General features: G+C 27.4%; 1 protein-coding gene across 2 annotated transcripts in view; it reads right to left on the reverse strand.

The window, feature by feature from the left end:
* Positions 1-753: 753 nt before the first annotated feature.
* LOC113553685 (A disintegrin and metalloproteinase with thrombospondin motifs adt-2-like) overlaps positions 754-26,413 on the reverse strand; it is a 42,886-nt gene continuing 17,226 nt past the window's right edge. Inside the window, exons 5-17 of one of the 2 annotated variants that reach the window (XM_026957153.1) lie at positions 26,266-26,318; positions 25,962-26,138; positions 23,510-23,706; positions 22,216-22,265; positions 21,608-21,749; positions 15,646-15,774; positions 14,147-14,342; positions 11,951-12,046; positions 10,247-10,367; positions 10,048-10,151; positions 9,606-9,729; positions 6,405-6,580; positions 754-1,880 (exon numbers count right to left, since the gene is read on the reverse strand). In XM_026957153.1, the coding sequence (XP_026812954.1) occupies positions 1,608-1,880; positions 6,405-6,580; positions 9,606-9,729; positions 10,048-10,151; positions 10,247-10,367; positions 11,951-12,046; positions 14,147-14,342; positions 15,646-15,774; positions 21,608-21,749; positions 22,216-22,265; positions 23,510-23,706; positions 25,962-26,138; positions 26,266-26,318 (1,838 nt within the window). In that variant the 3' untranslated portion in view covers positions 754-1,607. Of the gene's footprint in view, positions 1,881-6,404; positions 6,581-9,553; positions 9,730-10,047; positions 10,152-10,246; positions 10,368-11,950; positions 12,047-14,146; positions 14,343-15,645; positions 15,775-21,607; positions 21,750-22,215; positions 22,266-23,509; positions 23,707-25,961; positions 26,139-26,265; positions 26,319-26,413 lie in introns of those variants that run through there. The other variant, XM_026957154.1, reaches the window with a different exon arrangement.

Below are 26,413 nucleotides of genomic sequence, written 5' to 3' on the forward strand. Positions count from 1 at the left end.
ACAAACACTGAACAAATAGTTTGGTCGATTTTCAGTTTTTAACCTCAGGTCTTTCTCCTGTATAGTATTTAATCTTCTGACAACCATATGAGTTTGGTACACATTTGTAACAAAATTGAAAATAGATACTTACTTATAGTCTCGGAAAATATTCTGCTCAGTAGCGGCAGTCGTTTAAAGTGTGGAAATCTAAAAAGTCAGTAAAATCAAGTACACAAGGAAGTTAATAAGAATCAATAAGCGCAAATTTACTAATTAGCTAATTGTAAACACAAGTATACTATGTAGTCTATACACCATATACTAAACACGGAACAGTCTCATAATAGGTAGTTGATATGTATTACAGTAGGACGATTAAATCGGATTCGGTGAATTATTAATCGTAGTTATTATTCGATATCGTTTGATATATTTTATTATAATGTATTAATGTATACCCGTTTGATGCACCGCACATTTCGTTTTAAACTTTACGAGAGAAAGAAATTACTTTATTATGCGCGATTAAATCCTGCAACGGTATACAACACGGTTAAAATGAATAATGATATCCCATTATTATATAAAATCTTATTTATTTCGGGTACGTCAGGCGCGTATATACTGTTTACTGAAAACCATTGTTATCCCAAACACAATGTAACGAAACAAAAAGAGTTTTAAAAAAAAAAAAAATAAAAAAGGTTAAATAATATAAAACTTTACTGATTAGAACGTCGATCAACGCATTTTTGGGCTTAATAGGTTTAATTCATTAGTCGCTGCACAGTGATGCCGCACTTGATAATAATAATAATAATAATAATACATAAAAAATAGGTACAGAATAAATATTGAAACAAAAGACAATATATTATTATAATTAGACAGGTATATCATCGTCATCGCTTACAATAAACATAAATAAAATATCTAAAAATACAAAAATATTTTTACTAAAATAAAATAAAATGTAAAATCCTTGTTCCCAGTCGCCCCATCAAAAAGGCACCGATATAGATACTATATTTTTTCAAAATATAGTTTCTATATAGTATACAATATACATACGAAACTTTGTAACGTTACGTTACACTGAATTAAAAATTATCTACATAAAACCATATATATGACACATAAATATATGCGTAACTTTACATGACATAAAAAATATTGATCGAATGAAATCATACTAACTCTAACTAAAGAACTAAGTAATATGTCCACATACAGTGATACGTTTCTTCGCATTTTTTCTGATTTTTCTCAGAAAAATTGTGTGATTTTGAAAAACGATTTGAAAATTGTTTAATACTTTAATACTTTCGTTAATATTATATACGAAATAAAATATATTTTTCATCGAAGTAGTTTTTTAAAACCGCAAAAGTAGACGGAAATGAAATCTTAGTAGGTAGGTGTATTATGTAATTATAAGCAATAATTATGTAATCGGTTAGTACATATTGTACGGATCTCTATTACAGTTTTGGACGAGATTTTCGATAACGTCAATCTACCTATATGAATAAATTATTATTATTATTATTGTACTGCGTGTATGGGTGATTGGTATTATATGCCTTTGAAACTGAACGTCTAAGATGATAATATAGTCATGAGTCTCATCGCATGTTAATGGCATACTGTATTCGCTGCTCCAAAGGTCTGTCAGGCATGTCCACGTAATCGTCGTTCGACCAGTCGCCGTAATCTGTTCGGTCGACCATGTCTGGCGTGATAGTGGTCAGCAAAGGCGTACCGTCGGCGCCCACGCTCAAGTAACGCAACAGGACTTCCGGTACGACGTACGGCCCCGGCGGCCGAGCGTTCTGGCTGATCATTGGAAAGTCACCGCCCGTATCGGCTGAGCTCTTACCCGACCGTTTCAAATCGTACTGTAGAAAAAAACGAACAACCGTCAAATACAATTCTGTAGTTTTGAGTACTGCGTACGCATGTTATAGTCGATGTTGTCAAATATTATTTTTTAAATATAAAAAAAAATAAGAAATAATCGGTGAAACAGTTATCCCGATGAAGATAAAAGATACATAATACTTTAATGATCTTGATAAAGATAAATCAGTATTTATTATCCAGATAAAAAGAAGATATTTTTTTTAAATATTAAAATATTAAAATACTAAGTTGTTGAAGTGTACCAGATTTTAACATATCTAAATTTCAAAACTTTTGTAATACGACGTAGACTTGAAAATGGTGAATTTGTCCATATTGTATAAAAGTTTAATTTAATAGTTAAGCCAAACTGAAACTGTATTATTGTGATCGATATAATTTATTGCAGAACTATTTGTAATTTGTACATGTAACGACTATAAGAGCATAATACAAAATAAGCTATAAAGTGTTATTGTACTTGTACACACTAATATAAAAATACCATAATAGGCATAATTCGAATAACCGATTATTAGTACTGCATTTATGATTGATGTAACAAAATAAATTCCTAATAATAGGACCTATAATAAACATAACTGTTAACGATATAATTATAATCGTATTATTTAATAATTATAGGGTAATACTCAAATATTGTTCATGTAGATGTTATTGCAATGTTAAAATTAATATTGTATGTTATTTTATACATATTGGTATATTTTATTATTAATAATTTTGATTTAAAATCAATTCAAATTTAGTAGGAGTGAGTCGCGAATACTTTGTTGACGGTCGCGGAATACGATGCACATATTGTGTAGTTTAACCCAAGACTGTATGTTAAATTATAACGAGTAACATTTAAAACGTGAACTTGATAAATTTAATAATCCAACAATTTAAAAATATATTTAGACTATAGGTTTATTTATAAAATTAGCGTCTACAAATAATTATTAAAATAACAATTTATATGATGTATAAATATAAATTAACTATTTTATAATCGAAAAATATAATTGTCTTTATATATTTTTTAGATTTTATGGTTTTAGTATAAACTACTTATAAAAAATTTTGTATACAAATTTATTGTCAAAAATTAGATCCAAAAAAAAAAGTTAGCTTGCAATTTTTTTCATTTTGACAAAATTTGTGAAAATTCTAACTTCAAAAGCATATAAAACAAATTGTGCTTATGTATTCTTCATATTTTTCACAGATATAAGAATAATTTTTATGAGATCATTTATATAGTTTTCAATAATTTTGGCCCAGTGAATAATTTTTTATCGACATTTAAAGAAAAAAAAACTAAAAATATTTTTAAATGTTTCATGCCAATAAACAATTCATAAAGAGTTAACAAATTTTGAATATTTTATCATATAATGAAAATGGTAATTTAATCATTTCGTCAAAATATTAAGTAACTATTGATATTTTTTTTTGAAATACGATAGAATTTTTATATTATAAAGATTATAAAACTTATGAAGAACTTTGTATTAACCCCTGTTGTAATGTTATATACAAATTATACTAACTGTAACAAATGGTCAGAGTCTAGACTAATATATTTAATTAAATGAAACCACGAAAGTAAAAAAAAAAATGTTTAAACAACATAAACATTGTAATTCAATACGTATGTATATGAAAAGCTGCAGGTGTAGGATAACGGTTTTATATAATACGCCAAGGTGCTGCTTCAGTAGTTAGTGGAGCTGATTATTATGGTGGATGGTTTACTGCGCAAAACAGGATATAGAAATATCCAAATCGAACTGCTAATGTTAAAAACGTATTAAATTTACTAGTGCAGACCCAATGTTGAGTTAAAATAATTTAAGTAAAAAAATAAAATATAACAATAATACACAAATGAGATTTAATTTTTAAATTATTTTTACCATTTTTACAAACTATTTAAAGATATTTAAAATTATCATCTATAAATTAATTATTATTCGTCTATTTTATTCTATATTTATATTGATCTTTTTTTGTTTTTTTTAGAAAACATCTTATTTATTAGTTCCCTAAGATAATTAAAATAATTTTTTTTTGAAATGTAGAAACATTAGAAACCATTATAGATAATTAATGATTTTATTTTTCGAATCATTTGTAGCGTGATATATAACATTATAATCTATGGTGTTGTGACATTTTGGCGGTAGTTAAATTTTACTAAAGATTATTTTTAATATTAAAAACATATTTTGAAGTGTTCAACATTCGATTTCGATTGAATGGAAACTTATATTATTCACTATTTTTATAAGTGATTTAAACGTTAAATATACTACGTATCAATAGAATTTGTTTTAATGTAGTATAATTTTATTTATATGGTAGTGCGATGTTGTAGTGGAAATGTCCGTTTTTTGTCGAGTTTCTCAAGCGTTCAGTTAATAAAATAAATAAGCACTTTATAGATTAAAGTGAGAGACATAATTAGTTTTAAAAAAATTGCATCGGAGTTTAAACATCAGCAGAAGCGGAATAAATATTTTTATTCTACATTAAACAATAAATTATTAATGAAAAAACGATGAACGTTTTCCAAAGAACGACGGCAGGCTTTTGCATCTTTTGTCTATATCCATTATATAAGATCAATCATGTCTATAAATACTATAAATAAAAAAAAAAAAAAATAATAATTGTTACTTTATAAGACATGCATTTCTTTCTGTTGATGTAATATATGTAGTTTTTGTTTGAATTTGGTTCGTGACTCACTGGCACTATGTAAATTATTTCGTGGTGATATTAAAAATAAATAAATATAAATCACAAATTAAAAGAAAATGTCTTCGAGCGTACATACAGCTATATAGTACATACTCGTCATGTCCCTCGCATAATATTATTTGAGGTGGATGGCGTGAAAACGCGAAAAGTTATTTTTTCATATGAGAAATCAACTTTGAGAATAATCACATTTAAGATTATATTATAATTTTAAATTCGGGTACAACAATAACACGTGGTATGTTCGAAAAGTTAGGAAACTCATTAAATATTTAATTTGTATTGAAATATGTTTCTAAACTTTTTAATATAGTGATATAATATTTAGATCTTTTTAAAATATTTGAATAGATTTATAAAATACGCCACGCGTGTAATAACATGAAATTGAAAATGATAATGTACTGCAATAATATAAAGCGGCGTGTCATCGGAGTCACAAAAGAAGAAGAAAAAAATATCTATTTATCTGTTATCATCGTATATTATTGTCTCTATAATGATATACTCTGTGTCAACACTAAAGAAAATCACTATGACACAGGTTATATACGTCACCGATACCGTCACGACTGTATTCATTATCATATATCATTCACCGAACATCCAAATCCCTAGATATATTATCGCCGAGTCTGCAGCTGCAGCAGTATTACCTATACAGACGTTGCTGTTGCCGTGACCTTTTATCCCAATATATATATATATATATATATACATACTTATGGTTAATCCATTTTACCTACAGCCGTCACAATATCTACTCTTAAAAGATCATTTCTATTTTTGTGGTATAAATCACCTGGTTGAGGTATAAAATAATCGTCATCATTAAGGTCGACCCTGCAAAGTCCGTGCGCGTTAACAAATTTTATGGTATCTATATGTTATATAATTTATGATTTTCATATTCATCGCAAAAAAAACCCAGTAATAACCACTCTTGGATGATAAAGTATAATAGTCACTATTTATAAAAATTTGATCGTGTTTCAATTCAAAACTAGCTAGCATTGTAATGTTATTAAGCTGAAATGGTCAACGAGAATAATTAACTAGATCTTTTGCATGAATCACTCAATAAGTGTGTGACGATATTATTACTATGTTTCTGTAGTACAATATTAGCTTCTATCAATACTACGATGATATTTACATCTATCTACAATACGAATTTGTATGCAATTGTACTTACCAAATTTGAGATTTTCACTTATACCTAATAGATATTATTTATTCGATAATTTCGTATTCCTTGGTATATAATGTCATACAAAACTAACCTATATTAAAAATTGTGATATTATTATATTTCTAGAATATTTCTCAATTTTTTCGAGAAATAAAAAATAAAATTAAGTCGAGTAATGATTCGCCTAGCTAAAAGTAGTTAATACCAATTATCGTACATAAACAACATATTATAGATTATATAGCCTATAGGTAATAGCTATTACACTATATCATATATTGTTACAAGTCCCGTTTTGTCGCTTCTCGTAGTGATAGGTGAGAACAACCGATTGTATATTCCTACTCTGACTAATAGTGGCAATATTAGGCCATATTTTAGTTTCTAGCAGCAATATTTGACGATTCAAAGACCTTTAAAGGATTGCGCCGTTATACTATTTCTGTCACCAGTGTCAGATCATTATCGGAAATACTGTGAGATCGACGCCGAACCGTGCTTGTCCACCAAAATTTAGATATTTATGACGAGTAGGTGGATGGTAGAATGGTTATCTTACCTCAGGCGTGCAAACGTGATTCAGACAGTAATAGTTATTATTGTCCACGGAGTGGCACCAAGTTCCGTCAGGGAAGTACGGATCGACAGGTAAGTTTGACACGTCTAACCTGGGCGTGTAGAATGACCCGGTATCTTTGCGCCGACAAAACACTGAACATCCCATCCACGAGCGGGCTGCAATAGAATATAATAATTACGATTAAAATAATACAATATATTATGTAAATAGATTAAGTATAAAAAAAATACACAATATCGCAATAGATGGAGGTACCCAGAGAGAAGAAATTTAAATTGATAACTTTATAGCTACGATGATATTAAATAGTAGTCTGTTTGTGATATAGTTTATGATGATTTACAGATTGTTGTAATTGTAATAAAAATAATGACAACAATAATATTATGATCGCATTTTTAACGCACCGATAACTATATAACAGTGCGCTTACCTATATACCTATAATATAATGTTTTATAAGAATTCTAAAAGCGAGAATCGAACAATAATAATTCTTTGTAAATTCTATACAAATAAAACAAATTCATTATCAGTCATCGAAATTTTTTTTTGAACAATCCTTTGTGTGTACACGAAAAAAATATAGTATACTAATACTTATCAAGCGTTTGTGTTTGAAATATTTATTAAAATATTTTAATAACAACTAAAAACGGATACGTATATAGTCACACAGCGTTTATTATTATTATATTACTTGTACATTTGAAATTAAAATTTAACGATAATATTGTTCGATGTGTATATTATTCGGTAAATGAATAAAACACGATGCAATTGTAAATGGTCACGATAAATATAATGATTATTTGGTAGGAAACGAAAAATCCTTGAATTATAACCATGCCAGACTGAAAAGTAATTGATTTTTTTTTAAGCTAGGCAACATTTTGGAATTGTATTTAAGAAAATAAAATAATGTTTTGTTTGGTGTTCTATAAATTAAACTGTACTTGACAGTTTTGTATTAATATGTTTAATTTGTGTAACACTGCTGATTGATATATAATAAAGAATTCATTTGTGGCTGATTTAACCATATAACTCTCAGTAACGGATTAGCGAGAGGAGGTTAAATAGTGAAGCTAATGAACTGTTTATTCGCCTTGAACATAATATAATCAAGATAAAGTCCTATCAAATGTGATAGTAATAATTTTTTACATCTGCTTTGGAGTTTAATTATTTTAGTTCTATATATATGCAAACATATAATATCGAACAATAATGAATCCAGTCAATAGATTGAAAACGACTATAAATCTAGTCAATTATTAGTAATGTGTTTGGGTAAGATTAATTAAAAAATAATCAACAATTCATTAAATTAATTCAATAAATTAAACGAAAGTATATTATAATAATATAAAGTATCTATGAGATTTAAGTCTATGTTGGGAAAACAATTTAACTTGACTTGACTATAAAACAAATTGACTGATGAGTATCCGTAAATCATAGGAACAAATTTAACTCGTTACCTAGGTAAGAATAGTTACTTTAAAAAAATCACTCGTTATGTTACTTAGTAAAATGTAACTTATATTTATGTAACTTTTAATTCGTTAATGTCCACTCTTGATTATAATATTTGATAATGTCACGATGATTGCGGTGTGATTGCGACGATAGTAAGACAAGCACAGCCGTCAACGACCATTATTATTGTTATTATAATAATGTTTTGTCGAAAAACGCATTGCAACCGCCACCATGGCGGTTGTATTTATCATCGTTTCATCGTTAAAAGATCATAACAAAATACTAAACTATTATAATGTTTTACACGGCAGTCATTTTTAAATGGAGCTAATTAAGCGCGCGTTACAAGTTATACACACCCGATTGAACACAGCAGTAGTGTATTTGTTCAGTATATTATTAGCAAACACGCGAGTGCTTTTAAAATGTGTTTTAAAAATCATAACATCGTTATACACTTATGATGTTATGAAACTTTGAAAAAAAAAAACTAAACAAGTACTTAATAATGTTGTGTACACAATATACAACAGTGTATATACTTTTTTGTGACTAATTATTGTGTACCATGTGTACACGCCGATCAACGTTTAAATCTACAAGGCATACGTGTAACTACGAAAAAAAAAATCATCAGAAACCAAGTTTCATTATTTGATTATAAAATACAATAATCATAAAATTTAAAGAAATACATACATTTATTTCGATCGTATCAATTATAATCAATTCTTATTTCTAACCTATTGAAAAATTAATTATTTATCCAAATACTGATCTATAATACGTCTATATAGAATCTAAAAAACTATCTTAACACCTAGTAAAAAATAATAGGTACATATATTACATGTATATGAACTATAATAGAACTAAGATGGTATAACTGGCAAGGTATCTTAGGTCTAGGAATCTCTATAACTTTAACTGCTGTTCATTGTCGTGTACAATGATGTTGGAATAATCAACATGTTTTATTTTATGTTATCGGATTGGAACATTTAGATCAGTTGAATCATTCATCGAAATAGTTTTAATTTAAAGTAATACGCACGCAATAAGTAAACGCAGTGAGGAGTTAATGTAATCGCATTGGTTCAGATCATTTTGATTATATTAACCGGTTGATTCCATAAAACATTTTTTATTTATTGATGTGTTTAAATATAAACATATATGAATGTTTAAAATAAGAAAAAAAACAAATTTAAAATAAAGAAACTATCTATTTTTGATTGTACTTGAGAATCTACTAATTTCATTTTCATATTAGCCTGAAATTAAAATCCATGTTCAGTTAATAAAATATATACATGATTTTTAATTATTTGTAAATAAATAGATAATAATGTATATTGTACCTATAACTTTTGGAACAACTGAAAAGTATCGTTTTCGACATATTTTTGAATAGTTCCTTTTAACTTTTCCAAAAAAATTATTTTTTTCTTATTATTGAAGGTTTGAAATACTATTAAAACGATAAGAATGTTCTTAAAAATGATTCAATTATCCGGTATTTGGCGATTCTAATAAAAGGTTAATTTAACATTAGTAACATAAGAAATGGTTTGGGGTTTTCAATTTTGATTCCAATAAACGGTTGGTTCTATAAACCAGTGATCACATTAAGCGGAACTCACTGTATAATATAATATACGTAAAATCGGTTCCATTAACATAGATTGCACTAACCATCTTCGTGAGGCGCTTGCAAACCTGAATACTCCTTATCCAACACCGGCAGTATTGAAGCTAATTCCTTGCACTTGGCTGTCGCGTATTCCGCGGCAGTAATTTTTTTTGACTTCTGGCACGTCTATAAAATACAAGGTAAATTATTTATACATATTACTTGTAAATGTATGATATGTTGTGGTTTGTAATGAATAAAAACAAGGTTGGACCATTGATTCTCAACTTTTTTTTTAAAATTACGAAACTCAAATTAGATAGGTATTAAGTTTTACAGTGATCATTGAATCATTTCGCGTCTATACGACGTGTGTAGGTGAACTAAAAATAAGTGGTTTAAATCTTTTGTATACATCACTAAATATAATTAGTTTATAAGGCCTATTTCGATAATCACAAGTTTAAACTAAAATATATAAATATACATATCATTATAATACACCTTGTCGTCTTTACAGAGAACGGCTTCTTGTTTGGGTCCCTCGCATCCCTCGTTCGTGTTTATCGGTTTCGGATTGTTGCACGTCCTTGTCCTAGACCTAAAACCTACAAACGTGGTATGTCGTTGGAGTACATTGTTGTTACGTGACGATGAAAAAAAAAGTGTGAAAAAATAAATAAACAAAAAAAAAACCACATACCTTTTGACTTATGTATACACCCTGACGTACATTCGTGCACCTTCCACTGACCCCATCCACCTTTTATGATCTTTTTGGGTTTTTTTGGTTTGCCTTTAACGCATTTTCCCGCTTCGCACCACTGCGTTCGAAAAAAAAATCGACAACAATAGGTTCAATCTCGGGAAACCCGTAAAAAGCTTTTTCAATTTAAAGTGGATTAAAAAAAGTGTTCGCGTCAAATCGGTTGATCGAATTAAGCCAAACTATACATTATTATTATATGTACAACAACCTATATTTTCTTCTCTGGTCATACTATGCGCAATATAACATACATTTCATGATTTGGAAGAAAAAAAAATTATTTGTATGCCGTTACAGTAACCAATAATCATTGTTTAACAGTACTTATGTAGAACTCAGTTTTCTCAATTTATCTATAGATAAATGTCAAGTTATTTTCCAATCATACCTTATTTTATTTTTGCTTTTAATTTTATAACATATTTTATTTTGAATGTTTTCGAAAAAATATAATTGTTATTAAACCAAATTAAGGTTTAGAACCTTAAAGGGATTCGATATCAACGATTTTTTTCTTTATCTAACACACGCAGAGCATAGCAATTAAACGTGTTATTTATAATAAAAAAAAAAAAAATAAACCTAAAATAAATTCTTTCCTCAAAATTTAAATGTTTTTCTCTTATATTATAGTAGATACTTATGCATGTGCTTGGTCTATATTTTTTCAATGCCTATCAATCGTATTGTTTCAAAATCAAAAATATACAAAAAATGGCAAAAAAAAATCCACCTATGTAAACTTTAAAACTAAGCATTTTAAAATTTAAAATTATAGTTATATGCCACACATTTCCATAACACTTTGCTAGATTTTATGAAAAAAAAATCAGAAAAATAAGCAAATTATTTAAATCTTATACCTTTGTTGAAAATTATTATATATTTTATAAAATAAAAATGTTAATTGAAATATGTTTGGTACCTACAGCTGAAATATAATATAACTTAATAAAGATAATATACTTTATAAGTATAGTATAATATTTCGTATGGTATGACTATTAATTATTTCTATAGCAATACTAAATTTAGTAAGTATACATATAATATATTAATTTACTATATATTGGTATTTTAAACGGAATGCTTGGGAAAAAATCATAATTTTTTGAAATATTTTATTTGAACCTAAGAAAGCAATTTTAAAAATATAAGAACACGGTTACGCTTTGTAATTTGTTTTTGTATTTATTAAATAAAAAAAAAAAATAATAATAATAATCAAAATCTGTAAATATTATAGATATTTATATATTATAAATATATGTGCTTAACATTTCTTGTAGTAAATCAGTATGTTATTTACCTAATTTTAATATTATCATTTTATCATCATAAATACATAAACCAAATGTCCACTCTCAAAATATATCACTGACATTTAGTAATAGCGTATAGGACGGGTTTTCACGCATGGCGGGCGTTTTTGTTTTAAATTGTAAACAACGGGTGTTCGACCTATAATTATCAATATTGTTTGATAGCGTCTGGAAAACAGAGCAAGAAAAAAAAATATATATATATAGGGAGAGAGAGAGAGAGAGAGAGAGAGAAAAACACTTTTAAAATGACATATTATCACGTGCTGTGCATAAATATGTATAAGTATAAATATAATAATGCACGTATAATTACCGAGCTGGGTCCGCACGTGGTTCCTTCTAACGCTGGCCCTGCAAAATAATACCCAGGTCGATTTGGCGTTTCACATTGTAAATTTTCACATATATCCTACGAAAAAATCATATAATTAACCACAGCGCTTGGTTCAGAATATTGTCAACTAATATGCGTTTCACGCGTATACTTAACGTGAATCAGCTATATTGTTATTAACATTTTATATATTTTTATAAGTTATATAAATTTGTAATAAATAAAAAGTTCCGATTATTAATTGAGGATCTATTAATTCGTGAATCATATATTATATTTTAACGAACTATCAGCTGTAGCAGTGTTCGTGTTATCTCATAAAAATGTGTTTAATTTAACAAGACTAAAATGTTATTGGATAACGTGGCGGTAAACAAATGTTTTCAAAGAATAGTATATATATATTACTATATAATTTATAATATTATATTCATAGTAATTTGATTTATCCACCATTATTTACCAAATAATTTTTATCGATTTGTGCTATTCGGTATACTTTTTATCGTAAGGTTATCGTTACTGCTTTGATTTTAATTTTAAAAGGCTCTCTTAATTTTTTTACATTATCAGAACATTTTTTGTAATAAACCGGTATACAATTATTATTATCAGTTTTTGTACAGCCAATAATTTAGTTTATTTTTTATCAACATTTAAAGTTAAGGTGAGCGGAGGGAATATTATATTGTGTATTAAAAATATACTGGGTATACCCAACAGGCATACAGACATAGGGTATACTATTTACTCTTCGTTTCTAAAGCACTAAATGTTTGTATATAATATTATATATGCTTGCAACAATTAATGTTTATATACCGATTACTGACATTTTAAAAAGTCACTGTGTCATAGAAAATAAAATTAAAAACGAAAAATAACTGAATCCATTTGATTGAGTATAAAACCTAAATTAAATATTTTAAAATTTAAACTGACTATTTAATTATTTATACCGACGTTAAATAATATTGACAGACATGAACAAAAGTAGGTACAAATGCGTATGCGTATAGGTAGGTTAGGTATAAGATATACTCTCGAACTGAATTTTTGCAAAAAATATAATAACAACGTAGGAAAACACAATCAAAGTAATACTCTCGGGTAATAATGACGTATAAAACGTGCATAAACGAAAAGTTACAAATGTCGTTCAACAACATAATTGAGCTTTTTAGATAGACCAGCACTGTAGATTTTTTTTTTAATAATGGAGATATTTACAATATATACTTATAATAGCATAATAAATAAATTTGATTAGTTTACTAGAGAAAAGAAAACATGTTAATGAATACTATGATGCTATTAAAGACATAACGAATGTGATAAATAAATTAAATATATATATATATGAGTCATTAGATGTATTAGAGCAATACAAGAAAACAATATTATCTTATCTTGGATGTGTATTTTAGATCTGCTAGTGTAAAACCGGATGATGCTCACCCTCTTGCTTAATCTGGTGATAGGAAAAACGAATGTAAACAAACCGTTTTCCTGCCAAATCCCTGTGTGACGCCTAGATAGGGGAACATTTGTACATAATCTTTTATATAACAATGGAATTATCAACAGTAAACAATATACATAATATTATGTGCAAACAAAAAGAGTTATAAGGTGTTTTATTACAAAACAATTCACTGAATAAAAAGTATAACGGTACGAATAATATTGTAAGTATATATATTAATAACCATCGCTGATTTTCTTTGACGAGCATAGGTGAGCATTAGGTGTACAATAAATTAGAAAGTGCTTAAATAATTTGTTTCACGACCTCTTAAGGAATATCATGAATATGCACAACACAATGCATGTTAATTTATTTTTATTAAGACATTACGCTTTGTTGGATAAATAGAACAAATGGATAATATTATTGTATATTAAATTTATAAATTAATGTAAAATGATTAGGAACAAAAACGATTTTTACGTCTAAGCTGCAGATTGTAAAGTTGACGTTAAGATAACGGGAACAGCAGTAGGTACACCGAAAATCTTATTTTTCCTAACGGCGTATTACTCTACTTTTATTTCCGGTACAGTAAGCGGGTATACGTTGTGTGGGGGTGAGTTGGAGACTATAAGCATATCATACTCGGCGTGTTTGTTAAACGAGGTGTTATTGCATGGCCGTTGTCGTGACGACAAACTTACTTCTGGCTGCTGTCGCGAGGAGTCCAAATTCGTTTCGGTGTTCATTACTCGAGCGTCGTTGTCCAATAACAACAGTTCGCATTGCTTTTTTGCGTCCCACGCTTGGCCAGGCTTGTCAGCGAATTTGTTGTGATTCAACTTTTGGACCTTGGTTGATTGTCGACTACTGGACTGCTTGAAGAGACATTCAAAATTGCTGGAGCAAAAAAAAATGTCGTCAGAAAATAATATTACGGTGGTTCGGCGTAGAATGATATAATAATAATAATAATAATAATAATAATAATAATAATAGTAATAATGAGTATAGTATACCCCAGAAAGTCTACATCGCAGTGTTGTACATAAATGTTGTACATTTTAATAAGTGTCAGATAAATGCGAAGTCGTTCGGAAAATCGCGAGCAATTATTATTCATTTTGAGTGAACGAAATAAAAAGACCACCACAGTTATATTATTATAACGTGGAATAATAATAATTAAGTATTTTGCGTATACCAAATTATTAGAATATTTTCATTGTACTCGAAAATGGTTTTTTCGCTTTTCCCAAAATATTTTAAGAGTGTTAAAGTTATATATTTTTCTCACTTAATTTTTTAGGTTATATACATTTATAGAATCAGGAATTGAACTGTTTATGAAATCATAATGAATTTAATATTTGAATATGATAATATAATACTGATGTATTATATCGAATTACAATTAGATATAATATGTGTCTTTAACAATATGGTTTCGTTAAAACGTTAATAGTGCAATAATATCGCTCAATTTTCAGTAATTTTTTTTAAGTGTTCATATGATTGATAATATTTGAGTTTAAAAAAAAATAATTTGTTAGTTTAGCTTTTAATTTCTTAAACGAAATAAATTAAAATACTTATTATTATTTTTTAAATAATACATTTATTATATCTATCTAACATTAGCGCCTAGAGTCTAGACATTATTTGTGATTAATATTCCCTTTGACTTTTTAATTATTTGATACCAAAACGGTTATAGTTGACGACTTATCTTAACTTACGAAAGAGTATGAAAGAGTTAATTCAAGTTTAAAGTAAATAATTGTATTTACAATTATTTAAAGGTTACGTTTTAAATAAACATAAAAATGTTTTGATCTTTTTAATTTTATAAATTAATAAGTTGTTTTATATTAATAAATAAAAATACCTTTCTAACTATTTTTTATTTGTGAGTTTGTTAATAACATGCGTAATCTAAACAAATCTTTAAACCTAATTCAGCCTAAGCTAAACTAAGTCAAAGTTAGTTTATTGGCATACATAAAAATAAATTGTAATGTATTATTCAATCATTTACGTACTTACTTATCTAATTTTATTTACATTTATAAAAATACTGTTCGTATTTTATTTATCATACGTGGATAAAACATGATTATTACCAATAATAGGCAAAAATAATGTATGCACCGTGGTAAATCGTAAATATGATTGAATTAAAATAACAGATTAATTGTTTTACTTGATGTTTGCAGCAACACGTGCACTGCATTCTGACCATAACAATTCTCCGGTTATCCCTCTTGACGGTGACATGATAAATCCTTCTTTTGGGCAATCGTTCGTATTGCCATCGTGATGCATACCTAAACTGTAGAAAAAAATGGTTTTAAAAATCAAATGTATCCACTTAATGTTTTTATATTATTGTATATTAATTTATAGGTTACATTTAATATAGTAAAATCTTTAATTATCGACTAAGTGTTCGGAAACTTTAGAAAGGTTGAAAGAGCGAAAAAATGTCTGCTATGATGAGAAGCATCAGCTATTGGAAAAAATTAAAAAGAAATCTGTAAAATTAAGTTTTAGTGTAGAAAATAATTGAAAAAGGAGAAAGTAGGTAACTGCTCTACAATCAGTTATTGTTGTTGCTTACGACGGCAGAGTAAGTGTCCAGTAAATTTCGTCATCGAGAGGTATGTTACTGCAATGCATGTGTTAAATTTGAATATTAATAATAAATGATTGGATACGGAAAATGATTCAGTGCGAATACCGTCTGTTAGTCTATATTTTATGATTAATTTCTATTGTTATTAAAGTAATTAGTTTTAGTATTAGTAATGTAGTAAATTGTATTAACTATTAATTTTAGGAATTATAACTTTTTAAGTTTTAAATTTTCGATTCTCAAAGCTAACTGCAGCATGGAATTACTACGACGTTCTCTTTTCTTCTTATGACAGGTGACCATTGGTTATGGTGGAATGGTGTTAAATCTCTTATTTAAAAATAAATTTGGAATATAATGCATTTTACCATGTTATTATACGAAAAATAATATACATTTAATAAAATAATATGAAATAAATAATTTATTTAAATTGAAAATTAATATGATATAGTCTACGTAAAACATGTACGTAAATTATATTTGTTAATTAAAAATACTTATTTTGAAAATCACAGTTAAGTGATGTGCTTGCTTTATAATATTTTAATTTATTATTTTATAAATTATGAGAAGCTTTTTATGTGTTAAAAATTAAAGGTTTTTTTTTAAAATCATATTTATGCAAATATAATATTATACACATTCAATATTATTTAGAATTTTCTTCATGCTTTCTTCTTGCATACAGTATATTGTTCAATATTTTTTATTAAATAAAAGTTGTAAGCACCAATCAATAAACAATAAAGTACTGATTTATTCACTTATAAATAATTAAATTAAATTAGCTTGCTCCTTTTTTGGACAACTATAACTATATATTATTATATTGTATAAATATTTTTTATTGTATTTTTTTATCAGAGCTGTTTAATTAAGGTGAAACATAAAAATAAAAATATAAAAATACATACATTAATTAATGTATTAGTCGTTTGAGTATCTTTGAAAAACCATTAGTACTTAGGATGAATCGCTAATCTAGACTACATTTAGTCTGAATTCATTTTGACTATCAAGATTCTACCGTAGTATAAAGACTATAAACATGTGCTATTTTATTATCATGTAATAACTATACAGATCATTATAATAACCGATTTGAATTAACTTTTACTGTAGTCCGAAAATTAGTTCATTATTAAGGAATGTTTTATGAGGTCTGCTGTAAGAGAGTTTTAACTGTTTTAACGACATGGTTAGAGGATTGTTTCACTAACTCGTATAATCACAAATTCACAAATAGTAAATTAATCATGCTGGACAGATAAATAATAAATATTAGGGAATATAAGTGCATTTATTATTATCAAAATACAAACTTATGAATAATACTGAAACAAAATCATAAAGTTATTAGGATTTAACTAATTTTAAATGGATATAATGTAAATTGGTAAAATATTGATTTCGTTGTTAATACAAAAGTTTTATTTTTATAATAATTAACAGTTCCCAATTAGCACCCGTCGTGTGTATACTGGTCTGTCGCACTCAGTCCAGTTTTATTTTATTCTGTTTAATATTGGACTAAAAGGTTTAAAGGTCCAATATTATACTTTTAATAATCGTTTGCGTTATTATTTAACTTATGCTATACAATTTACACTGTGTATACATTTTTTTTTTTAAACCATTTTTTTATAGAAATATAATTATTATTATTATAACGCCGTGTCGCCGTCTAACGTCGTTACCTACTATTTCGTTATCTCACGCCAACTCGCTTTGGATTTCCTTATCGCATGTCACCGTCCATCTTAATGGGTGCTACATCTATACTGAATAACAAGTACGCCACACTCTAAGTTCAAAAATTTAAATTTAAGTTTAATCATCACAACAAAAATAACATAATTATATAGTCTGCATGCCTAAACAATTTTAAACTCTATCAATAATAATCACTTAGTAGGTTATTAAGTCAATACTGTTATGTAACATTTTCTATCGGACAATTGGACCCTGGTTCCGCCAAAAAATAAAAATAAAATAAAACAACCATTTTATTTCTTTCAAAAAAAAAAAAAAATGTATTGTCAATAATAAACAACAAACATTTTTTTTACAACAAAATATTTAATATATCACTGAAGTTTTATTTCATAATGTACTAGTGTACTAGTACACATGTCTTCATACCATGCTTTTTCTCTGGTTTTCGCAATAAAAATTCTGATGGGGGTGTAAAATGTCAGTATTAACTCTTCTCCACCAATATTTGTAAGAAGCATTATTAACTATACTGACCTCTGCAAAAACTTTATTAAACTGATCACAGTACATATTTTTTTCTACAAATCTTCGACTAATAACCTTAAAATAATGACATTAAACATTTAAACCCAGTAATATACAGAATACTAGGTAGTTAATTTACTAAAGGAACAAATCTTATTACATGTGGTGACTATAATGCCAAAGACCACAGCTAGAGTTATCGTACTAACAGTCCTAGAGATTTGGTACTCTAAAATTTTACTAATGTTATGGGATTTACAATTCTTACGTCTCCCAGACCAACAAACTAGCGCTCCACGCTACGTAACAACCGTATTTACTTAACATTTTTGTTTTTAATGCTCCACGTAATTTGTTCTTTACAACTACAAATCTTTTAGAACTTAACTTGAATCACTTAGCAATACTTCTGTCTGTCAGCACTCCTACCGTGTTCCAGGCTTCTACACCAAAACTTTTCTCCTTTTAATTGATAGGCATACATTTCATGACTTGGTAGATCAAAATATCAAATAAAATGTTAGTCTTAATTATATTCAAGAAATTGATGAAGCTATTAATAATCTAACTAATGTTAGCCAAACTGTTGCGTGTGATTCTTATCCTACAAAAATAGAGTATTCAAACGTCACTCTTTTGCTTCACTATACATTCGTCTCTTATATCCAAAAATAAAAACGCAGTCAGAACTCTGTATCTACGCTCATGTCTTCCATCTTATAAACATATCATTAACAATCTAGCAAACTCGTTGAAAAAAATACTTGATAAACACAATAAACAATTCTTCGTTAACTATCTCTCTAATTTATCACCTAATAATGTTAGCCTTTAGAATTTGACAAAAAAGGCCTTAAAATATAAAGCTCCACGCATTCTTGTAATAAATCCCGCCGATGGATTTACATCTGATGTTGAAAAAACCGATCAGTCCAAAAAAAATCTCATTCAAACTTACACGGAAAAGGAATGTATGTATCATGTCCAATGTAAACTAGAAAAGTTTCTTTTTTGATTAATTTCGCACTATCGTCAATACTAATTTTGCGTGACACTTTGTTAGAAATTTGCAAACAGGAACGGTCGCGCATAAATGTATTTTTTTGTTGTTGGACTTCGTTCTATATTAATAGTAATTTATTTGTAAGACATCGAAGAAGATCACGGCAGCCGATATATTAGTATATTAGTATATAATATTATACGCAATCTACAATAAACACAAATGGAAAAATAAATTTTCTGTAGAAACATCGTCGTAGAATGTTTATTAATTTCATTCCTCGAAAGACTGACAAAATATGATCCGATGATTAATTTCTTCCGACTAGTAAATCGACAAAAAATATAATATTATTTTACATTACAGAAATACTAGCATCGGCTGCGATGCGCGATATTATTATCATTACTATTATCGTAATACTTTGTCATTTCGTTGATGTCAACACGGTTGACGTAAAATGTTTGGAATACCGGCAAAAAATATGTCAGTAGATAATTACAATAATATAGTGTGGCGCATAAATGATTAATTCATAAATAAAATCAGTGTTTACTGTTTAGCCAACTAATAGACATTCAGAATTTGTTTCCTTACTTCTTGTAAAGATTCTACTGAGCTAACCATTATCGTCTTAGTAAACCAACAAATCTGCAAATATTGTGAATATATAGTGACCTATATACTGTTATAATACCTATAAATCTTGATTTGACACGAACCTACACAACGTCGGGTACCGACTTCCGAGTGGTACTTAAACATAACTACTGCGCAGGATCACGGGCGGGTTTCGACAATTAAGGCCATCGTTTCGAACATCAAATAAACATTCGAACGCAACGTAAACATTCCGGTGTTATTTTATAAAGTGGTAGGGTCACGTTGAGACCTGCATACGAAAAGTTTGAAATAATATCGACGAAAATAATATAGCGAAGGGACTAAAATAATATCATATAAATTATGGTTACGCCACACAAAAAAAATGTCTGGGACGGGATCTCGTGAATTTTGTGAACTCGAGCTGTACTCATATTTTATAGAACCTTGTTATAAAAAAAAAAAATATCGACATAATATTAAATACCTACAGTTGTATAATTTGGTTATATTTGTGAGAAGGAGAGGAATGTCATTTTTGAACCGTTTTACATATTATCACCCCCCAAAAAATCCTCTCTTCTCAATATAACTATTGTGATATGTATATAATATAGTACAGTACATATATAAAATATGTATAAACACATGTAAATAAATAAATAATATTTAAATATTCACCTACAATTGATAGAGTTATGCATTATTCAACGTCGTTCAGCGATAAAATAATATATTCGTTCGCTCAGTAGCTTATTTTTATTTTATACCACAATACAATATAATATGTTTATACAAAAATACTTAATTCGAAATAGTATCATCTTAGTAATGTAAGAATTGTTATCATAGGTGATTCTGTTTTTTGTATTATTTCTATAAAAAATGCTTGTGCAGTGTTAATAATTATATAAAGATGATGTGCTTGTCATTTAAAAAAAAAAAAATTCGTGGAGAGGAATACGACACCCAAATCCTCCTCCCATCGTAATTACACCGACATTGAAGTATGTAGGTCTTATATACGATCGCCTTTTACTTCATCACTTAGTGTTGCAACTAGCGATGGTGCTGCAGGTGAATTACACCCCCAAAGAGGCCTTATCATGAGAGTAGCCCGAAGTAAACTGTATTAATAATACATATAAAATTTAACCTGTACCTAAGCCCTCAAATACCTAGTAGCGGCACCCTGGATCCACTACGTTTTCGTGTCTTTAAAATCCAACGTAATAAAAAGTCGTGGGTCATAAAAAAGTATTATCAACGATGTGTATTCGTTGCCGCCTTTCGAGTGAACCTCAAAAACATTAAAGGCGAATCTTTAATATGATGTTGTATATGTTTTTAACAGTAATTAATTATTCACGGGACCTTCGGTCTTTGACGACGCGTAATATATGTATATACTGCAAGGGGTTCGTATTTTCTCTTTTTCCTTGTCATTGGATCGATGTGACGAGAACACGATGAGAGTTATTACGATGACAATGTAAGCGGTACAAAATGATTAAATTTTCGTTTAATCCACTTTGTACTACTGAAAATGGTTTTCAACCAACACGTGAAACACGGTGCGTTTTCGGGGGTTCTCTTTCCATCTCACATATAATAATAAAAATAATAAGGTACATCTTTGATCAAAAACCTTTTAAATAAAAACATTATAATTAAAGATACCTGTGTCCTATTTCGTGTGCCAATATGTATACGGAAGTAAATCCTGCCGACGGGTACGGTTTTCCAAGAGCATCTGTAGAACCAAACTCGGCAATAATACACGAATATTTCTCCGAACAGATACCGCCCACGGTAGCCAGACCTGCAAAATAACAATATAACATTATTGTCTGAGAAAACGATTGGGATAAAGTTATAGAGTAATTTTCTCATAACAGCAAATATAATTATTTCGTATTTAGATTATGCTAATTATTAATGTACTATACATTTTCAACATTTATGTATAAAAAAAATTTTGGACCCCCCATCCTCGAAATTTTTTTTCATTTACATCCTTGGTCTTAGTAGCCTTATAATTACAATTTTTGTTTTTTATTAAATATATACGTACTTAATTTACATTATTATATTTCAACTACTACAAAGAAATTTAGATTAAATGGTATATGGTATATTCATTTTTAAAATTTTGAAACTTATTTTAATATGGAAGATAAGATTTTGAACGGCTTTAATTAGGGAATATGAAAGAACTGTTAAAGAAAAGTGAATATATAAAGCAGAAGTAGAAACCTGATGGTTATTTATAATAGATTTTTACTCACCCATGGTGGAGCCACTCCATTGTCCATTTTCCATTGAATAAAAGTCTAAACTGAAAAATAAAGTCCATAATTTTTTATAATTTTTCGTTATAACCGTGATTATTATGTGGTAATCTTATCTGCTTTACACAATGGAATTATTATAATTATATTGTACTATTTTAGTGCTACAATACGCGTACGAATACTTAGATTTGATTGAAAATGAAAATACCTAATCTAACAGTAGCAATAATAGTTTTTATAATTACGCATCCCGTTTGAGGATGATTATTTAATAAACCATTAAATGTTTAAATAAAAATCGTTCAAAAACCAGTGTTAAACATTATAAAAATTATACTCTTCAGACCTTGACAAGGTTTTATCGTTTTAGATCAAAATTGTCATATTCATTTCTACCCAAAAACAAAATAATTATCTTTTGTAGCCAAACTGAAAGTTTTGACCTTCATTTTACGCAAAAACAAAAACCTGTCATTTCAGTTATCTTTTAATTAAAACGATATGAGCAATTTCTTATTACTCATAAGTCTTCACGAAAAGACAGCTCTCAGACTTCAAAAAATTGTATTCTTAAAATAATAAATGTATTAATAATTTTATTAAGATATATTTTTGAAACATTTTTAATGATGTTATTTTTTGTAATTTCAGATTATAAGCACATCGATGAATTACATTGATTTTAGAATGATATATTTTTTTTGTGTGTATGTATAATATGCACTTAAGTAAGTGAAAAAATAATTCAACATTAAGTTTTGAGAATGATTTTTGATAGAATATTGTTTCTAGTTTATATTTTTGAGAATTTAATATTAAAAATGTCAAGTATTTTTGTTAGTTTTTTTTTATTTAATTGAAATTTATTCTCAAAACCAGTTTTTGATAAAATTAATTTTGTTTTTATTTTTTTTTTTAACTTAAAAACAATTAATCCTCAATACTTTAAATATTCATTAAATATATATTTCTAAATTGTATATATTGGTCATTACATTTTTTAATTTTTTAACCTTTTAAGCTATATATAGATTTGCGAAAGTATCGATTTTTTTCAATTATTGTTGATAAAAAATTATTTGCTTGGTCAAAAATCTAGATTATATACAATATGTATCATAAGCTGTTTATAATATGTAAATTTAAAAAATATCAATAATATATAGTCACAATATTTTTTTTTTAAAGTTTCCATTACTAGAATTTTGTCATTTTAATTTTCTTTCGGAAAAAAGGTGCATACCCATCATTTTATAAGTTTACGCGTATACTATTATATAATGTTTACCCCGAAATATAGAGTCCGATATCCCATTGTTCTTGTTTTCTATATTTCTTGTTGAACGCACAAAATGAATCCAACAATAAACTCCTCTCACCACCGTAATGTGGCAAGTCAGTAGGTTGTGTTTTGAACATTTCCAATTTCACCAAGACGATTTCAATTTTTTTTCCCAAGCTCGGATGGTGGTACAGTACTTGAACCTGAAGGAAAAAATATAGTTATTTTATAAAACCATTTAAAAAATCAAACGAAATCAAAAAGCACATAATAACAAACATATAATGTTATTAATACTGTACTCGTGATATTTCAATATCAAATTATTATTTTCCATAAAGACTTATTGACGCGAATATTGTAATGTTAAGTAGATTATTAATGTATTAAATCAAAAACATAGAAAGCTTAATATATTGTATAAAGTTTTGGTTTTGGATACGTATTTTATTCGCAAAGAAGTACTATTTAAAGTTACATTATTTTAAAATACCTACATGTTCTATAAGTGTATTATATTCAAACAAATAAGTAAAAATAAGAATTAGGTTAATAGCCAATAGATTAAGTTAAAAATTCTCGTTTGTCATTTGAGTAAACCAATATAATAACTGTTAATTTAATTCCTTATTGAAACTTTATATCACTATGGTATATTTTTATTGGTTCACTTTTTTTGTTTTGTTTTATCCTGTAAAATCTTGTAAGACTCATAATTAATATAGTTTAAACTAACAAAGCGACTAGTTAATATTAAATATAAATAGTTGATAGACATTATCATATTGATATTTTTTCATTTAACTTTTAAATTGTTTAATCAAAATACTAATAAGGTTTACTCCAGCCTTAATGAAAAAAAAAACAAATGAAATTCTGTTGAAAATATTTAAATAATCTAAAAAAAAGTTTTTTACAAATAAACGATTTCTCGTTTACCTTAAGAAAGTTTTTGCAACATAATTTTTATAATTAAAAAAAAATTACAATAAAGAAAATATATTATTATATTTATTAATATAGGGAGTATTTAATATTTTTTTTATTTAATGTAAAAAATTAATTATAAAATGTTGATTAAATATTAGTATTTTGACAAATAAGAGAATGAAAATATTTACTCCTGTAACATAAAATTTCGGTTATTGATATATATTTAAAAAAATTATTTTGATGTAATTTTTGCTTATAGTTTAGTATAGCTCTATACTGGTGATATTGAATAAGATTTGGGGTGATCTACAACTTAAAATGTGTGTACAAGAGTAACAATTATCCTTTAAGTATTGTACTAAGATGTATAAATGCTGCATATTGTAACGTCTTAAAAACAATGAACTTGTAACGTATATTATGAATACTTTGTTTAAATAATTTTACTTGCCTAAAAGCGATTCTCACAATATTTTATAACAAGCGTGTATAATTTTTACGAGAAAAATCAATGTTAAAATATAATTGTCGATTTAAGTCACCGCTGCAAGACTTAACTGTAGTTGACGTTTTAATATTCAAGGCAATTCACTAGGCCTGCTCACTCACCATTTACTCATTAAAAATTAATTAAATGTTTGATTTGCTTAATAGTTAATTTTACAATTAATTCGATGAACCTTTTTTTAATTTTACTTTTAAAGCATTAGACTTTAATCACACTGCGTTTTGAAATTTAATTATATATACCATCAACTAATACATCAGTATTATTACCTTAAAAAAATTTAAGTTTCCAATCGCTGTTATAGTAGTTATTAAAAATGAGTTTGTATATCTTGACTTAGTAATATATAATATTATAATATTTTAACTAGAATTATTCGAAAATACTAAAATCATGAATATTATAAATATATATGTATGTATAATCGTTTTATTGAGTGACATATAAATTTGTATTTAAAATATTAAATTGAACCTCATATAGTCATATCTAATCTTAATAGTATCCTCTAGTTAAAATATATTTCATAATACTGATATACGTTTTTCAGTTAAATTTCAACAGAACTATGTGTACCTAACTTCGTTTTTTATAACCAAAATCCTAAAAATAATTGATTAAGTAAAATAAAAACCCTAATGGCCTAACACAAAACATAATTAATCGCATTAAAAAAAAACCAAGATGAAACAAAAGTCCGTACCTAATCCATAAAACTTTTTTTGGAGCAAGTATTGATTATAATTGATATTTTTTTTGTATTTATTTCTACATTTTAGTAGGTAATAAGTAGCTATATTAATATATACAAAAAGGATTTATGAATTTTATTTAACTTTTATAACATATCGGGAGTTAGTAAATAAATATATTTATTTTTGAAAATCAAGATTTGGACTAGTTGTATTAAGTATTGAAATTTATCAATATCGTCTACAAATAACATCATAATATTGTCATTGTACGTTCATATTGTCAATGATGTTAATTATGTTATAATAAAAAACATATACTCACAGCATTGACGTAGGCGAGAATCATGTCGGCGAGGTGTTCGTCGTCGTGTTTAAAGTACTCCGAAAATGTTTTATACGCAGGTTCGTCAAAATAGAGCGCCGTCTCCAATACGGGTATTGCCGTTTCCGCTGCCACCACTGCTGCCATTCCATCCTCGTCGTATTTCGTGTCTTCCACCTGCACGGCAAAATATTTAATTAAAATCTTGGGTGGAGTTAAACGCGAACGGACAGAAGGGGAAAGAGAAAACGCGACGACAACGACAATGGCAAAACAAAAAAACCTCACTAATTTTTATACTCACGAAAAGGTCTGGTGACATGAAAGCATAGTTTTCGCCGGGTCTTCGCAATACGTCTGCAGACGAGAGAAAAAAATAAATAAATACAATTCATCAAGAGGAATATATTGTATTAAAGTCCTAAACGTCGTCAGCGCCGAAAGTAGAGCGC

The sequence above is a fragment of the Rhopalosiphum maidis genome, chromosome 2 (genome assembly GCF_003676215.2).
Source record: "Rhopalosiphum maidis isolate BTI-1 chromosome 2, ASM367621v3, whole genome shotgun sequence".
NCBI classification, from domain to species: Eukaryota; Metazoa; Arthropoda; class Insecta; order Hemiptera; family Aphididae; genus Rhopalosiphum; species Rhopalosiphum maidis.